This window comes from Bacillus rossius, chromosome 1 (assembly GCF_032445375.1).
Source record: "Bacillus rossius redtenbacheri isolate Brsri chromosome 1, Brsri_v3, whole genome shotgun sequence".
In the NCBI taxonomy this organism is placed as follows: Eukaryota; Metazoa; Arthropoda; class Insecta; order Phasmatodea; family Bacillidae; genus Bacillus; species Bacillus rossius.
The window spans coordinates 334,404,944-334,424,616 of NC_086330.1; the positions used below are offsets into that span (position 1 = coordinate 334,404,944).

Sequence of the window (19,673 nt, forward strand, 5' to 3'; positions counted from 1 at the left end):
ACACATCTTTATAATTATTAAAGGAACGTGCAGGGAGCCTTGACCTTTAATATTCTACCGCGCCTGAATCACCAGTGAGCTTCGACCACACCATCCCGCCTCACTAACACGGATTCATCCCTGACTGGGCGGGCCCACGAATGCCGTGCGTCGTTCCGAAACTACGAGCGACACCAAAACTGTCCGGTCTGAAGGGACATGTGCTCGAAGACTGCGTGACAGATGACAACTAGGACAGCGTTGACAGCGAGAAGCGAACCAGCCGGAACTTCCCCCACCCGCCCCACGACGCGAGGAAGTGACGAAACACACAACACAAGACGAGTCAGTGCACGCCGAGCGGCCTTGGAGAGCGGACGTAGTTTATTGCGAGGTTTGGGAGAAATAAATCATTATTATTTTGTGTATAATATAATACTGTGGATCTGTTACGGTCAGTTAGAGATATGTACTATTAAATTAAATAAAAATAAAACTGTAGCGTTGTTAAGTAAAAAAAAAGTCGCAGTGAGAAGTAAGTGGAAGCAGAATGAGCGGATCGCAGGTAGAAGTAACCGGACCCAATGGTAAATACGGGAAATAAAGCAGAGCCAGTAAACGTCACGAGGGGACTGAGATTTGTATCAGGGGCGCAACAACTAAATTTCCAAAGGGGGGGGGGGGCAATATACCTTTTTATAAAGAATCATCGATCCCCCCTATTGAAGCGGGGGGTCCGGGGGTCCTCCCCCGGGAAAATTTGTATTTCAAGGTGGAAAACGGTGCTATTTAAGCAGTTTTACTATCTAAAAATTGATTACACAACACTTCAAGGTTTCAGAGGGGGAGGGGGCAAAATACCCTTGCCCCCCCCCCTGTTCTTGCGCCCCTGATTAGTATGACCGACGATGGCGTCAGCGGTGTTGATCGGGGAGGAGATAGAGGTAGGAGGAGTTATGTGTACTGAGTTACATGAGTTTGTGTTGTGTACCTAAATAATTAATGTAACTTATTAATGTTACCATAGTTAAAATATATACGTATGTTCTTACTGTATTGGCCAAAGATAGAGGTTTTCACAGAAACCTCAGTAGCCCACAATACAACCTCTCCTTTAGATATATATTTTTTTATTTACACTTAACATCTCATTGGCAGCTAAGTCATCACAGACGGTAACGCCCGACGACATAGAACAGTCACGTCGGTAGAGGACTCGACCTAGATATGTTGCAAGGAACAACTTCCCCAGCAGCTGTCAGGAGTGATTTCGTGGAAACAATAAAAATCGGAACTCAGGGGATGACCGGTCCGGGTTTCGAACCTGCCAATGCTTGTATCTGTCTCTAGACCTGGTACCGTACACAATGGATCCCTGTTATGTGGAATGCCATATAGCCAAGGTATACAACCAAGTACACTGCAGACAAATACCGCACTGCTCTGTCCTAAAAACACATATGAGAGTGTGAAAAATAACGTAGCGGCAAGAGGCATAGCTACAAAAATATCTTATCGATAAATGATTAAATGTTATATTATTTGGTGTCAAACATGGTTAACTTCTTGTTAAAAATATGTATAAGAGAAAATAACATTATTTTCGTTGTCATAATGTTGGTACTATATGTATTAAATTTATGCATTGTTCATACTGTGCATACCGTCTGCCATCTATTGGACTGACGTAAAAACAACTCCAGGTTTTCGTACAAAAATATTGGAGCTGTCCGGTATTTTTTCTTATAGAGGTTGAAAAATCTACAAAAAGACACCAACGAAGATATGATGTTGGTAGTGTGGGATTTTTACCCACTAAAAATTAACCTCTTGCTGCCCTTCCCGTGGGAAAGAGGCCATACCGGAAACCGCTTTCGCATTACTTCAGTCTGACCCTAGATGCGCCCGCCGTTGTTTATTCCTCAGCGTTTTGGCCTTCAGGACGTCCTTCGCAAATCGCATTACAGCCTTCCAATTGGTCTCGGAACTTGCCATAAGCGTTATGATGTTGCTGGGGTTTGGCGCAATCCCAATGGCTTCCCAAGTCTCGTTCCTTTCCACTGTCCAACGTCCGCAACGAAAGAAAGTATGATGGGCATCATCTACTTCCCCCACGCAGTGCGTACATAGCGGGCTCCTCGTAAGTCCCATACCACTGTCCGGTATTAGTCTAGTGCATTTGACACAACTAACCACTATTCTGCAATATAATGCAAGATGAACCTGTTCACATCCTGAATGGTGCCCTGCACAGAATAGGCATCTGTCGTCTAGTACGTCATAGTACGGTATACGATGGCGCATGCGGCAGTCACTGCGCGTCAAATATACGTCCAGAGCAACAGCAAACGTTCGCATGTACTCACACAATGCATACGATCGTCGACATGACATTCCACACAAAAGAGATCCAGCGTCTCTCTTCGTATACTCGGCAACGGCTCTGGCGACAAACAGAAGGATTTTCGATCCTATGCAAGTTCATTGACATTACTGTTTTCTTTACCTGCCCTGCACATGTACTCTGAATTTCGACGTGTTTTTAAGATACGCCCTATATTTTACCATTAGGCGGACTTACGAAAACTCTGTGGTTTTTTTTTTACTGTTGATGGTTGGTTTTTCGTTAATTTGAAGTGCCCTAAACGATGAAGACCTGATGGCAAACCTTTAGCAATTGATCGTTTGAATTACTTTGGGTACAATACAAAAAAAAGAGGCTTTTAACTCAAGTAGTTTAAATGTATGGTTGCGTATTCGACCTGATATTCAATATTATAGGAAACATAAAATGTATGGTGCCAACACAGCCGTCTGAGGTCAATATCGAACTGCTCAGAGTGGTTTGTTCTTATAATAATTTCAGAGTTTGTTGAAGGTATGTGTACAAAATAATTCAGTATTGTGATGCATCTGTATGAAAAACAAAGTTTAGCTGGCAAAGCGTTATATGATTGAAAATAAACAACAAACATTTACCAATTTCAACTAAGTAACTTTTTATTTGAAGTAAAAACGAGTTACAGAGTACATTTGGATGAAACTGGTGTGTGGACAAGTTGTTATATTTTCAGCAAGAAAGACTCCAAAGAATTTTTGTAAAGGGGGTTGTAGGGGTAATAACTACTCTACCGACCCTGAATTAAAATTTCTTGGTAATTATTCAGTATCACGTATCCAATTTTACCCCTTGATCTTGATTGCATGATATTGTATACATTGATGGGTATATGATGCGGTTTTAATTAAGTACGTCGAAAGATCCTGGATATAACTAAAACTCGAATATCACAATACAAAAATAAAAGTCAGATCTTGTGGAAATATTTTCTTTTGTATACATGTTGTGATCATAGTTCATTCTTACATCACAAGTCTTTGTTATGGTCATGATATTTCTCCGAACTAATTTAAAACAGGATCATGCCATCAGGATGTAGAAATAAACTTGGATATGTGATACGGAACTTTTACAAAATGTTTTTGAAGGGTAATGTTTATGTTTACTTAAACACTTTAAGCCAAGTGAAAAACTTTCCTTCTGTCAAAAGCTGTATTTAAATACTAACTTTCAGTATTTGAAACCATAAATTTTGTAAATAAAAATCATCCTTCTTTGTGGAAGAACTCCTCCGAGCAATTGAGCCTCTCCTGATTTCCAGTTTATGGTAACCTATTGTCATCAACCGTTGACTGAAGTGTGTTTGTAGGCCAGTTGAAATATAAAAAAAATCTGAATTTACAAAAAAGCCCTTCCAAGTTTTTATTGTTATAACCTTTAGGGAAAAAAGTTAAAACCAAAATTGTTGAGTATTTAACTTACTGCAGGTTTTTTTACTATCGTTTATGCCCTTAAATTTAACAATAAACGATATAAATTCAATAATTATACTTCGCCGATTTGGTCAGGTTTGATTCGAAAAATTTCCATCTAAGAGTAAAAACTGTACTGATTAAAATAGTAGAGAATGAATTCGTTTTACTGCAACTTAGTTCATTATAATTTTTGGCAAAAGGGGAATATGGCCGAGTTACTCAACAAAAAAACCAATTCCCTCTTAAATTCAAGAAGTCTGCCAACACAATGACAGAATCTGGTCACAATTTTAAATCTAGACTGCTACTGTTAAAATTTAATAGAATAAAGATAAAAACACGTAAGCGAGTCTTTCAGAGATGTGTAACAACTAATTTCGGTAACGAGCAAAATTAACGTGTTCTCGTGTCGCAAATACCTACACTTATAACTCGGACACGAGATTTTAAAATAAAATACTTTTAAAAAAAAATGCGAAGTGTAATAAATATAACACGCAAATTGTGTTTTCAACTGCATTTCTTGGCGCGAATCACACGTAGTTTCCGCACCCGCCGCTAGAATTCGTTGCCGGACAGTAGCGGATCCAGAGGGGGGGCTAAGGGGCTCAAGCCCCCTCCAAAAGCATCTGGATCCACTATTGTTTTAGTGTTTGCCTTGATAAAGCCTAGCGTCAGCTGGGTCAAGCCCCTCCCAAACCAAATTCCTAGATCCGCTACTGTTGCCGGAGCAGCTAAGTCCACAATTGAATCATTCGATTTGAAGAGCGATAATGAAACGGCTGAGATAAAAGCTATAAAGAATTGAAAAAAATACTAAACCCCGGCTTTGTACCTGATTAAGAAAACACTGTCCACCTCATTAAACTTCATTAAAAAGTCAATCTTTTAAAGATTCCCTTTGTCTTTATGGAATATGGTTCGCGTCATCCGCCACATTCCCGTTCCAGTCAGTAGATCGCTGCCACCGAGAGCGTGGGGAAAGTGAAAGCTGAGGTGTTGGTTGTCCTGGTCGGCGAGCAGGCGCCGCAGGAGCCGTGCGCTGCCGCGAGTCCCGCTGCGAGCCCTCGGAGGAGCAGTACTGCCGGCTGGACGACGGGCTGGACCACCTCGCCGACTGCCACTACGCCAACTACCTGGAGACGCTGCGCCACCTGCAGGAGTACCAACCTTCCCGCAGCGCCGCCGCCGAGGAGCCGCAGTCGCAGGGCCCCGTCGTCACCGCCGACCGCATGTGGTGCGCCACGGTCGTCGGCGTCGGTGCGTGGTCGCCTCCTTCCCTCCTCCAACCCTCCTCCGCCCCAGTCGGAACTGCCGCGTGTGAGCATAGGCGTGCCCAGACATTTCCATTAGGGGGGGCCCTGCTAAATTTTTAAATCAGAAGCTGAATTTAGAATGTTAAATAGCCTAAATACATTCACTCATTGCCGTGTTTATATTTTTGTGCAGTATCAACGAGATATGTTTACTAGTTAATATTTATATCCGTATAATTTTAACAATCTTGAAAATATGTTTTTTTTCCCATGGACAATGTTTAAAGGGTACTTACACATTTTTCCCCCTCGAATTTTCCAATAGCTTGTTCCAGATGTACCTTGAAATGAACTTCTTTTTAGTGAATGCAAACACAGCAATTCAGACAACAGAACTTTAACAAACCTCTTAATATATTTGTTTTTGCTTGGCCATTTTAAGGGACCTCGTGTTTTAAATAAACTAAGGCGGCTGTATTTCCAGAACGATAAAATGTTTAAAAATATTGTTAATTAGCACGCTGCAACACTGAAAAACAGTTTGAGTGTCACAGTGCCATGAATATACATACAAATATTAACGAACGCATTAGAGAAAATGCCGATCTGAGTGATTGCATTAGGGGGGACCATGGCCCACCTGGCCCCCCCTGTAGGCACGCCTATGTGTGTGAGCACGGACGGTGGACTGATCAGCCGGAACTGATGGACTGACGAACTGATGGCTTCCCTTTAAAATTGGGTTATGGGGGGGGGGGGGTGAACCCTCGGTCCGAACTGCCGTGTGTGCGGGAACAGCGTCTCGCCAGTCCAAACCGTCAGTCCATCAGCTGAGTGTCGCGGAAGACATCTTTGTTTATACTCTTTGGTTGCTTTGCTATTTTCTTCTTTTTTTATATAACTAAAAGTGCAACTGCAGCTGCAACTTCCAAAGTTTCTTCCATATTCTACGATGAAACGATACATGCAACAGCAACAGCAACCACAAGACTGATCGTGAGTGGGGAAGGCTTGAGTTCGGTCCAAACTGTCAGTTCGGCTGAGCAGTTCGATCTGAAAGCTGGGGGGGGGGGGGGGCCTTAGATTGCAGTGTGCTTTTAAATGGGCATTTACTCCCTCTTTCCAATGCACGATTTCTGCCATTAACGCTGTCCTTTTTCGGTGTGTCCTGTTACCAGATGTACGCCATAGATCACAAATGTTTCAGACACAATAAAAGAGGTTGTAATCGATACCCACAAGCCTATTAGTCTCCTCCCCTCCACCGCCGACGAGTAACTGTCAAACTCGCTCAGGCAACGCAGTAACAAATTATCCTCACCTCTTGTTACAACCCAACTGATATCATATCACCCTTCACTCGTTTCACAAAGCTGTCGTTACAGCTTATTACTAACATACTCTGTTTCCTGACCACGCGCCAACAATGATATTAAGTTTCCCCACTCGCGATCATCGCACAGGTTTTCACAACGCTGTATTCTTATCCGTTGGTTTTTCCTGCGTAATTCCAATTCATGGATGTAAGAAGTCAGAGAGTGCGCGTGTGTAATCTATGCAATGTTAAAAATTGAACTCAAAATTATAACGACCCACCACTCTCTTTAACTATCTGGATATATTTTTTATAATGAAGTTTAATCATCATTACTTGTTGGTGTGTTATTATCATGTTTGTTACTTCATGGTGGCATTTTTACATTAATTCCTAGTAAGTAACTTTCAAGTTATTAAACTGACATCAACATTAATATAGCTTCGGTTGTTTTGGTAACCAATCGTTAAACGGGTGGCTAAAACTTTAGAAAAGACAACAATCCCATAGACTAATAACCTCCATGTTCAAATCTGACCATTCTTCCAGGTTGTGTCCATGGCAACAGACAACCCTACTAACAGTCGTGATGCATGCAACCCTTTTACAGTTAAAACTCAGATTTAGTGTGCATAGAGCTTGCATTTATACGCATCTATTTCCAGAAGTTCGTAGCTGCTAACATGCATGCCGGAGGGCCCAGAGATCTGTGAAGGGTCTCGTACTAGAAATCCGAAATAATCAGGCTTGTAAAATAAAAATCATTTTGAATCAGTAATATATCCATAACACCCAGTGAGTTGTAAAATTTGATAATTCTGGTATAAAAAAAATACACCTCTTGGGGCACATAAAGACACGGGAATGGCTTTCTGAAGATGGCAAATGCAAGCAAAGTCAACCGAAGCGTCAGAGAATAATTTGATAATCTTTTATGCAACTAGATCTTGTTTAAAATATTCAGACTGCATAATTCAGATTCCGTTCTCTGTAGTAGTGTTACTGCATGACAATTGAAATTTTTATTGTTTACACTGTAGTGGTATATCTTTATGGCATGTGCGTGTTGCTCTTTGGCGTGTGTGTGTTATGGGAAGCCTACAACTCACGTAGTTTCGGTTCCCTACCACGTTCGTGTAACTTCGGATTTCTCTCAAAAATTGAAATTAAAAAAATCGAAGGGTTAGGTTAGGTTAGGTCAGTCACAACATGCTTGTTTGCATTGGAAACTTCTGATTTAGCGGCTGAAGTGGCGTTTATACCAAAATGCAAAACTTCGGAAATCTTCGGAAATTCTTGCAGGGAACCGAAACTACGTGAGTTGTAGGCTTCCCGTGTGTTATACAGTATTGTTGCTCTATGGAATAATGTTATGCGGTATTGTTGCTCTATGGAATGTGTGTTCTGCAGTAGTGTTGCTCTATGATGTGTGTATTCTGCAGTAGTGTTTCTCTATGGCATGTGAGTTCTACAGCTGTGTTTCTCTATGGGCAGCGGAGCACCCGAGCGGCGCGACGCACGCCACGTACCGCGCATGCGTGCCGCGGGACGGCGAGCGCTGCCGCGAGCTGATGCAGCTGGCGACGGAGCGCATGCGCGTGCACGCTCTGGGCGGCCACCAGGCCAAGGTGCGCGTCAACTGCACGCGTTGCTCCACGGACGCCTGCAACACGGCGGCGGGTCCTCACAACATGGCGGCGTCATTGCTGCCGCTGCTGCTGCTGCCGCTGTTGGCCGCCTGTCATCCACAGTTTGCAGTCATGGATCAGTGATGGCCGTGGATGATTCTTGTCTCCTGCGCACGTAGCCAGAATTGGATTACGATTTGCCACTAGAACTTACACGTTTTTGTCAATAATATTAATATTAAAATAAATAGAACAAGCCTTTTAAAAATCCACTAAAAATTAAAACTTAAACGTTTACTTCATTAAAAATCAGTCATACAAAGCAATGATAAATGCCATAACCTCGAAACCATACCATAGCTGAGTCAACAAAGAAACACTAGTTTTTTTTACAATTCTATTAGAAAATAATCCAACCGTTGAATGTTGGGACCACAAAGTTTTTCACTGCGCAGCTTGTGCGCGCATTATTCATTCATACTCAGTCTATGCACGATTAATGCCACGATTACAGGAATTATTCATAAATAAAATTATATGGCGTTTACCGCACGCGCAGTCCCCACAGAAGAATTTTTTTTTTTTGCCCAGTATTGAACGGCTTTTTTTGCCACTATAACGGTCAAAAAACGCGTGTGATACGATGTAAGGAACCGGCCACTTTGTTGAGGTTACTTAACTCGCATCACTTAGAATGTCTTGGTTCCGATGCCGTTGTGCTTTTAAATGAATCAATTGGGAAATTACCGCTTAATAATTTTCATTAATATTAACATAAGCGTGTATGTGATGGAGTATCATTTGTAAACAAACTTGCATGGCATGTTCACAACTTTTTTAAGTTTGGCAGGTCTGTTGAATTGTAAACCAGAGTTGGAGCCATGCGTAGAAGACAAGAATCGAGCCATAACATATCACTTGTCTTTTTTTTTTTTTTGCAGCAACTTTGTAAAGTACATACAAGTCCAAGCTGATCGTTTCGGAGTTAATATCTGGCAGTCCTTCCTGTACAAAAGTAAATAAAATTATATTTCTAGCATAACCTCTCTTGCATCTGTTTGAACTGACAGCATATTGTCACAAGTAGCTTCGTATTCCAAAACTTTTGACTAAAATTTGACTCGTGCTCAGATTTTCAGGAATACAGTAGACGAAAGCAGATTTATTATTTCATTAGACGATTCGACAAACAACATGACTTGTCTTTTAATTCGGAACTTAACGCTACCTTTGTTCATTATATCAATCGTAAAGAACATATTGAATTTAATGTGCTATCACAAGAGAAGTGTAACGACTAAACACTAACTAAAGCTTTCTTTGTCCCTTCATATGCAACACGGCATTGCAATTGCGTTTATTTCAAAGTGCAAAACAATAGGAAAACAGTTTCATACAGTTACTAAACTTATTGTAAATGTGGTTATAAATAAAGAAAACACTATGCTTACGCTTATCAGTATTCACTGTAGGATTGTTTTGTATAGAACTTGTCGTTTAGTTCGTGATACATATTGTGACTACAGATCCCTTGATGTCACTAAAACTAGAATATGTAATACGACTTTTGGCTGAAGTAATTATTATTAAAGTTTCTATGCTCCCTTAAAAATAAATATAAAAACAAACTAAAAATACAAACTAATGAGATGAGAGCAATAACATCTAGAAAGTGATATTTTGTAAGGTAATATCACATAATATTACTGTAATAGGATTTTTTTTTTTGCGTCAGAAACAAATTAGGGTTACTCAGAACATTATCGAATACAGGTAGCTACCCTTGAGTTCTATCACTTTAAATAAGTGATTATAATTGAAAAATGTAAGGCTAATTGTACAGTTTGCTTTGTGTAATACTTCAAAGTTAACCGTTGACATTAAATATGTATGTACGTTTAATTTAATATGCGTGTGGTAGCGCCTGTACGATATGCAGCCAGTATCGCTGCTTTACATGAACGTGTAGCTTACGTTCAAGGGGTCGCATTAGGAAACGAAACAAGTAAAATGGTTCCCTGCAACCTTGACGTAATTTTTACTGGTGGAAATATTAAAACTGTTTGGGTATAAAGCACGGTTTTAAACATTATAGCACCCACAACCTGTGAGGTTTCTTTACTGCCGCTGTAGTTGGCTATAAATATTTATTCTCCCTTGTGACACGACATTTGATTGTAGGTTAACCCCAGCTTATAAACTACGTGTACTGATGTGCTGATGTACTGATGAGTTAAATGCAAACATCGAAGTTCATGGTGCCTCTGCAAACTCTCGGCCAAGTCACTCAAGGAGTGTGTTTTACCTCCCCATCTGAGATCCACTAACATGAACCCTAATCGATGTCTGCCGTCATGACACCGTTATGTCTTTATTCTCAGCGAGCAACGGAAGTTGTGAGACACTAGCAAAAAATTCACAATGTTTTCACTATAAAATATTTTATGACGTAATGTATTTTGACAACATTACTATGAAAAGAAAATTACATAATATATATTTCTTTTTTTACAGTTTTTAAGCAATTATATTCTCTGCATTTCAATTAGTATTCGTTAAATACGCTCACTATGGCAGAAAAGTGATGACCAATCTGTCTTTTTTTTTATTAAAATACATTCTCAGTTCTGAAAAAAAAAAAAAAAGCTCTTTTTTTTTCCTTCGAGCAATTGTAAATATTAGCTTCTTAGTCTGCGCTCTTTGTCGTTCGAAAACATTCCACGCGACGTCTGTCGTAAAGCGGGGGCCAAAAAAATGCCAGAGATATGTCAGTCACGTCGCGTGCGACACGCGGCGATGTTAGATTACCATCGAGCATTTTAATGTTGGCATGCTTGCGCGCACAGGCACAGAACCTGGATGGGAGGGGTTGAGGAAGGGAGGGAGGTAATAACTGGCGCTTGGCGTACGTGTAATAACCGAGTGATTTCATGAGCTGTCCAACCAGCTACGCGTGACTTGAGCGGGATTAATTAAAGCTAACACTCGACACGCTACACGAAGGTCATTCACCCAGCTCTTCGTCCACATAACCTCGCTGTAGTGAGCTCTGACGTCACGTATGTTGAACCTTCCCCCGGTTACAACGAACTTTGACCGGAGGTTTTTTTTTCTTTTTTAGAAAAAAAGCACAAATTGCAAAGAAGATAATATCTGCACCAAAAATTCTCTGTTTCTGTTTTCTTAAACGACATTAACAATAATACAAAGATGTCCTTAAAAAAATTGTTGTTGATTTTATAAAATCTTAATATTAATGCATTTTTATTGAAGTTTGTCAAAGGAAATAGAACTCTTTTTAAATGTCTGGATGACATTATTTTTGACATCGCACTGTCCGTTTACACACTTATAGGGTTTGAAAATATATTTTCAGGACTGTATCAGGACTAATATTGTAAAACAATTTTCCTTTCGCGAACACATTTGTAATTACACATAAGAATTCTTTATATTTGTACAAATATTTACCACGTATAATACAGACTGAATTTATATGGGGTGAATATATTTTAACAACCATTTGTTCTTCTGGGGGAACTTATTTGTGTCTAAAATTTTATTATAAAAATAGTGTTTAAGTGTAAGTGTATATTTTGTAAATCTATTTTATTTTTATTAACAAATTGAAATGTAAATAAACTGCGTTTTACTACTATTGCAGACAATTTATTTTCATTGTATTTAAACGTGTTTGCCAAAATACAAAATAGCTAATTACCTTAATGATAAAATTTGTAAAGAATTATATTTTACTGTTTTAAAATTGATTTTAAACTGTTTACTTGTGTGTATAAAGAATTACAAACAGATTAAAACAACTGTGATAGCATTATTGTAGAGATGAAAATTCAAGTAACTGTGCTGGTAATACTTTTTTTATCATGAGATACATAATACTGAAAAATGCAACATAGATCCTTCCAGGCAAATGCTGTATTGTCACTTTCTACAATTCATGGCCAATTCATTACCCAGTGTTCCTTGTGTATTTCAATGTGTGTTACCATCTCAAGGAAATTTTTTTTTAAGAAACAAATAAAATTCAAAGTTTGGAATTGAAAAAAAATGTGTTTACACACTCACTAACTACATCAAAACTTAAAATTTCGTTACGTTTAGTTGCATGTCACAAAAATTTACCAGGGATTTATTAATAACTGGCTAGTTGTGAAACTTATTTCACTATCAGTAGATTAATTACATTTTTAGAATAACAGCATTCCCCTTGAAGAAAAAAATTCACGTTTAGTATTGAAAAGAAAATTTATTTTTTCAGGAAGTTCGTAGACACAATTTAAATGGAGCGGCTAAAGCCGAAATCCGTAGCGCATTTCATTTTCACTCCAGAGTAAGGAATGCGTGTATGTACTTTTTTTTTTCGTCATCTGTAAAGCTTGCAATCCGCTCTTTGATTAGTCCACAGGCATAAGAACGAGGGAAGGGAAAGTTAAAAATCTTCCCAAAAATGTTATTGAATTAAAATTAATTGACTGGCAGAGTATTTAACTCAAAAATAATTTACTGACACAGCTAAATTTTTCAGTTCACGCCATTTAGTCAAGTCTCGTGTAGCGGCTGTTTCTTTTAGAGAACAAGAGAGGCCCCGCCCACCCGGGCACACGTGACGCGCGCATAGCTTCATAAGGAACCACGTGATTTGAAAACTTCTCGAGACATCCGAGTGGCGTCTGTTTGCGACAAGCATTTAAGAATACGCTGACGGCGGATGGGTGGTTTTGTTTTCGTATTTCGTTTCTAAACTGTATTTTAGGTTGGTGAAAATTTGCCAAAACCAGTGTTTTCAGAGTAATGTTTTTACACATGAAACGCCCCGTAAAAATTCTTGAAAGCATCCAAAGGGCCTTGCAATTACACATTTATCTTAATTATGTTTACTGCTCAAAGCTCATAGCTAGAGACCCCAAAAAATGGTGAAAATATTATGCCATTGGCGGTGTAAAAAAAACCCTCATAGCGGTACATATAAATGAGGAAAGCGGTGTTTACGAATATTTAATATTGTAGATAAAAATACAATTATAAATAGCTGTTAAATTTTGTATGTGAAAATCTGCTTAACATAAACAGAAAAAAAGTAAAAACATCAAGTGATTCATTCGATTAAACATTGTTATACTTTTTGATTACAATACTTTACATATACCATGGTACTACTCATCTAAAGAAAATACTTATTCTCACATGGAACTTTTGTACAGTTTTAAGACCTGTTTTGTATGTCAGTATTTTTTATACAGATCTAAGTTATGTCTTATTTTGCAAAAAAAAAAAAAGTTGTAAACTAAATAACACAGGCTTTACAAAGACTAAACATGTCTTAACAAAGTAAAACCATTCAAGATATTCCATTAAAAATTCTAAGTTACAATACACAGTATTTCAATATCAAAATTCAATTATAGTCTCTCTCACTGTACATATTAGAAATTCTCCTCTGCAGGCAAGTTTTGTTAGTACACAAATGTGTAACACTACAGTTACCATAGTCACAGGCACTACAAAGTAGCAGACTCTGCCTTACTACCAAAAAATCGAGTGAAAAGAATTTCTAGATTTTCAGCCTTTAAATTTGTTCTACGGTCTGCTAAAATGTGTGAGTATGCTGAAAATGCCCTTTCACTGTCTGCATTTGAAGATGGGATCCACAGTGGAGTAACACAGTGCTGAACAAATTCACTATGTTGGACTTGCATGTTCATCAAAACACTGACAACATCAACAGGCTGCATTTCAGCCAAAAGTTGTGAAACCTGATATTGGTAAGCCAAGTAGCCTTCCAAAAATTTTGTCTGGGAAAGTTGGCAAAGAATGGGAATCTTATTTGCACTTGACTTGTACAGTTTTTCATCAACAACATTGTTCGAAACATTACTGGGGTGAAAAAGTTTGCTGATGTGCAGAATGAAGTCTTTACCTGAATCCCGATTCATCAAATCGGAAAGCTTGGTGACACATTTCAGTCCTACACTAACAAGATTTTCACGAAGTGAATGCTGCTTCACTTGAGTTGACAATTTTGCTATGCTTGTGCAAGTATCTTCCCCTAGGATTCCCCTGCTAATCAGAGTGAATGTATTTTTAAGGTCCATTAGTATGGGGTACACTTGATGTGAAAAGGCATAATTTGCACCTTCTAACAGTACTATTGAATCAATTATTTTAATGCAATGTTCGATTAGAAAAACTGATGAGCACTTGATTACAGCCACATCATCTTGAGAGAGATTTTTGAAATGCACAATAGCACTACTTCCTTCTTCTTCTGCAGACAAAAACTCCACCAAATCATCCACATGTTCACCTACATAATTGGCAGATTTATACCATGAAGTCCACCTCGTCATTATTGGAAGTGGAAACAGGACGTGTTTTGTTTCATCCTCAGGGTACTTGTCCTTCAAGAAAGACATGTACCTGTGCTTCCTTTTTCTTGCATTGACAAATGCATGCTTTGCATTTGCAACACACATGTTCAGTTCAGTTAGGTTGGCACTCCACAAACTAGCAATAATGTTGAGCTTGTGGGCCCAACATTGGACATGCACCATACCATCACTGAAGACACACTTCAGTGAAGTCACACAAGTTGTCATGTACTTGGCCGAGTCAGTTATCACACCTACAACATTTTCAAATTTTATTCCAAGCTCTGCCACAATTGACAAAATAGCTCTCGAACACTCAGATCCAGTTGCAGCTGTCAACTCTTTCACACCACCCACATACATAAGAGGAACCGAACTACAACGTAACACTCTAATCAAAACCACAAATATACATCGGCCCACTTTGTCTGTCGTTTCATCACACAAGAATACAATCTGTTTGTCTTCTACAGCGTGCCTTACTGCTTCCTTATTTGACTGGCCAATTTTTGGGACATATGTTTCTCTGAGCGTGTTGGCTGATGGCAAATCCCCTGCGCCTAAAATGTAAACATAAATTACAATATACTTATAAATAGGTAGCATTTATCAGGTTAGCACTGAAAATATTAATGGGCTAATTTACTCAAAACAATTCTTAGCCAAACCTAACCTAACCTTTTCAAGATTACTGCTGATGGCAGAGTCAAACCATCAATCAATCAGTCAACAAATATCTTGTGGTGTGCTCACCATTTCACAATGCATTCCATCCTATTTATGTGTTTGTTAATCTGAGGTGCTTGTATATTTAATTGAAGTAAAGGTAAGTTACACCTAGAGGTAAGTTAATAATATTGTAGGCTTACATATGCTTATTTACTTTTATTAGAGATAAATTGATAAATAAGTAAATAAATAAGGCTAACCTTCAACATGGGTGTTCAACCATTCCCTCATAGCTGGATGATCAGCTTTTTCCAAAGGAATGTTAGATTCCAGCATCATATTTACAAAATCAGAAACAAATTCTTGTTTCTGCACTTTCAGCTTGTTTGCTTTTTTCACGGTGTCGCTTATCGAAATTTGTTTAGACACGGTAGAATTTGCCTGACAAAATAATTGTTTTTTTTTTTGTGTGTGTCATTTGCCACATGCTTTTTGCATGTGTCTTTGCGTGTCCAATCAACCCGCACGTTGCAGAACTTGCACATCATAATTTTGTCCCGCTGATCAAAAATATAAAAACCATCCAATTTCATCTCTCTTTCGCGATCAAATATTGTCAAATTTTTCGGCATCTTAGCCATAACTACAATTGTATAACAAAACTCACAAAATGTGGCGACGGTATATGTAAACACTCATAGATTTGTGCACGCAAATATGACTGCCATGTTAGCTTTATGCGATTAAAGTAGAAGGTTAGAAAAATCGACACCAGTGCGCCTAGCGGCAGAAATTACGTTTTTATAAACACGAAAACTGTGGACAGTCAATATTGTTATGTTGGTAGTGTGCACATATCGATTGTTGACATTTGTTACATTTTTATTTCATTTGCGATGGCAATATTTACTGCTTGTAGAGTAATAAAAATACCTACGTGAATTTCAGTAACGTGTCAAAACGAAGATATATCACGGTGCTAGTCTTTCAGTCTGTGTTTATTTCACGCCTATGTTTATGATGGCGTAAATAAATATATCTTGCGACATAAGGACATCATTTTGTGCGAAAAATCGCGAAAGTTCGTGAATTTCGCGACTATGTTGAAATCAAAGGAAAGTCGCAAAATTCGTTTAAAGTATCAAATTTTCGCGTTATTTCGTGAATTTCGCGCTTCACCATTTTCCGTGGTCTCTACTCATAGCTGTCCTGTGCACGACGAGAAGACTGCGCGCCAGTTAAGAGGCGACAACACGCCAGAAGCACCAGCGAGCGTCGCACTAATCAACCCGCCTCACCAACACAGATACACACCTGACTGGGCGGACTCCTCAAAGAGGCAGAACCGGAGGGGCTTCGGGAAAAGCACGTCTTACAATGAACTCGCGTTCTTGTTTATCGTCGAAGAAGACTTTGCCCACGCCAATACAGCAAGGGATGGTTTGGACCGAGAACACTGCAGCTATGTATACCTGGTCGTCTGTTCTATTTTTTGAATGTGTAACATAATAGCTCTCGGTATACGGCATTTGCTGGAAGTAATTTCGTGAAATGAACGGAAGTCACGTGGAACGGAAATGTGTAAACACGGTGTTGCCATCTGTGGCGGATGGCGTGAACCAAAGTTCACAAAGCCAAAGGGAAACTTTATGGGAATAAATGTTTAATGAATTTTAAAGATATGGACAGTATTTTAATAAAAATTCCTTTTTGAAAATCAGGTCCAAAGCGGGAGTTTATTATTCTTTCAAGTCTTTTTAGAGTTTATTGGAGCCTACTTAACCTACTAAACCTTCCACAGACACTCCCCATAACCTCACGTATATAAATACACTTTAGAAAGTTGATAAACACAATTAATATAATTAATATTCACAACAAATAAATGTTTTAATTATATGGATCGGTATCCACTATTCTCTAAAGTATAAGACTTAAAAGACACATATATAAATATTACCTACTCGTAAGATGTGTAACATCTTAGATCTCGACATACGGCATTTAATAGACGTAATTTCGTGAATTGAACGGAAATTTTACATCTGTGGTGGATGGCAAGGGAAAACTTATAAAATTAATTTTTATTATTAATCAAATATTTTAAAAAACTTATTGTCGAAATTCATAGCCGGGGTTTAGTATTTTTCCATGTCTTTATAGATTTTATTGGAGCGATTTTATTATATAGTTTGAAATTTATCTCTACAAAAGGAATAAATTGATAGTCGACGTAGTTGTTCCGGCAGCATCCAGAAATTTAGTTGAAAATACATTTTGCGTATTATTTTCAAGTTTGGTTTCGTTTTATTAGTGTATTTGCAACACGAGAACAAAATAATTTGCTGTTTACCGAAGTTGGGTTTTACACGTCGCTGGCAAGTTACACAACACTAGCTCATGTGTGTGTGTGTGTTTTTTTAAATATCCTACATAGGTACATATTTGCTTCCCAAATCAACTGCCAGAAATAAACACGTGTTAATAACTAGAGTACACTCTTGGAATAACATCTTATCAGTATTAAGAAGACTGCAGGTCACCTCTCTACCACTCTGGCTCTGGGGTAGAGCGCCTACCTTATGACTTGTAGGACCCGGGTTCGCGGCTCGGCTCCTCCAAGGCGGATTGCCTCAGGCAGATGGCGGCATTTGTCTGAAGGAATACAATCCCTTGCAACAAGTCAGGCTACCAAAGAGACGGTGGGTGGAAACAAAAAAAAACTTCTAGGGTGGCTTCCAAATGGGGAGCCCGTTTCTTTTCTAGGGCTCCCCATGCGGAGGCCATCCGGGGGTTTCTCCGGGGTCGAGGAGTTTTACAAAAATTCCACCACATAATTCTTTTTTATTCAAGTCACTTGAATAAAAGACAATTGCAATAAGAAAACTTTACACATATATACACTTATATAAGATTATTAACACTATTTATATTTGGGAAGAATACTAATCTTTAAATCTTTAATCATTGCCTATCGGTCTGTAATAGAATTAATAAAGGATAGTTGTACTTTTATAATATTTTTTTACCTATGAAAAACGTAATTAATTTAATATTACTTTGGGTGATTAATAATATTATAAGAATATGCTAAACAAATAAAAATTACTTGCTTAAAACCCTTTGTAATCTACAATGTAAAAAAATTTCACCACCCAGTTGAATGAACCACGTTCCTATGGCTAATTAACGGCGCACTATAACCAACACGTTACGAAGCCTGACGGGAGATTGTTAGGTTTTTAAAACTTTAAACAAGTCTATACTAATAACTATTTTAGTTTACCAAATATATTCCATGGTAGTTTCATTATCATAATGTTTCATTTGGCACACCGTTCCATGTTAATACGTCATCTTCCTATGAAAATTTTCTTGCATGTTGCGTTGCGTGCGCATCGTACAAATTTACTCTCATTTTTCCATAATGCGCCTAAAGAAATATAACCTCATAATAACTAACAAAAATATGTTAGTTATATAAGATAAATAAATTTCATTCTAAATATTCGAGTTATTTCTCTGAAGTAGTGTCTAAAAATTCAAGAATACAAAAAAAAAATTGTGGCATTTATTTCTCATTGAGACAAATTAACAATGTTGCATTGTTTTTCGCCTCACTCTTATGACCTTAAATGACAGGGGCTGGACTTAAACCGAGAGAACACGCCTCGAGTGGGCCACCTCAGCAGACACGGCCGTCGAAATGCCTGCTTTAATTAAATGATTTGAAAATGTGCGTTAAAATACTAAATTTAGTTAAAGGCTAAATTGCTACATAAATGCTGCAGCATATCTATATTAAGCATTCGGCAGTTACTGTCGAATTCTGAACCCCGCACCTAACCAGAGACTCATTCCTATTACTGTAAAGTTGCAGAAATGGCTAACTTTGTTCTGTAAATAAGTACCTACAAGCATATGTACAATCACACATATAAATAGTTATATTCTCGTCGCCGTACCGTATTACGTCCACCCGACCCCCTTCCCTCTCGGCGTCACAGCCATCTCCCTTCCCTCTCCTTAAAAGGGGCGGCCAACGAAAGCGCAGTTCAGGCACGCGTCGGCGAGTTAATCTAGGGTTTGGAAATAACACGCCCCGGCAAATGCCACTTGTTATTTAGCTGTTCACTTGAGAAATGTCTCAACTGGGTTTCCTGTAACTAGATAATTATTCCATACCTAGTGGCTCAAGAATCTTCCACACAAACTGTGCGCCAATCGAAGGCACAGTCTAAAAGATATAACAAGTGTTTTAATTTCAGCCTATCACGAATTTGAACCGTGGATTTTTCAAGCCTCTACTGATTCCTTTCTCAGATCATCTGACTTGCAATGTGTTTGATCGCGTATAACGACCTCGCCGTCAACCAGATGTCGAACCTAATACAGTGAAAGGTCTTTAAACCTGCATTTAATAATTCGGCACATTTTTTAATCCGGCACTGTTCAAGCCGCTCGCAAACAGGGTTTTCCTAGGGTGGTTTCCAGCTGTTTCTATTGGCTGCCGGTGTTTTTGAAGTGAAAACTTCTTTAGCCGCGTTGAGCGATTTTTGGTAGGGGCAAAACTTATGGGTTCACGTCACCGACATGCTAGGGACGTGTTGCGCCAGACTGG

General features: G+C 38.7%; 1 protein-coding gene across 2 annotated transcripts in view; it reads left to right on the plus strand.

The window, feature by feature from the left end:
- The window catches only part of LOC134528070 (uncharacterized), a 28,029-nt gene extending 16,377 nt beyond the window's left edge, over positions 1-11,652 (plus strand). Inside the window, exons 1-3 of one of the 2 annotated variants that reach the window (XM_063361290.1) lie at positions 336-566; positions 4,819-5,055; positions 7,861-11,652. In XM_063361290.1, coding sequence (XP_063217360.1) covers positions 530-566; positions 4,819-5,055; positions 7,861-8,138 — 552 coding nt within the window. In that variant the 5' untranslated portion in view covers positions 336-529 and the 3' untranslated portion in view covers positions 8,139-11,652. Of the gene's footprint in view, positions 1-335; positions 567-4,818; positions 5,056-7,860 lie in introns of those variants that run through there. The other variant, XM_063361289.1, reaches the window with a different exon arrangement.
- Positions 11,653-19,673: the final 8,021 nt, after the last annotated feature.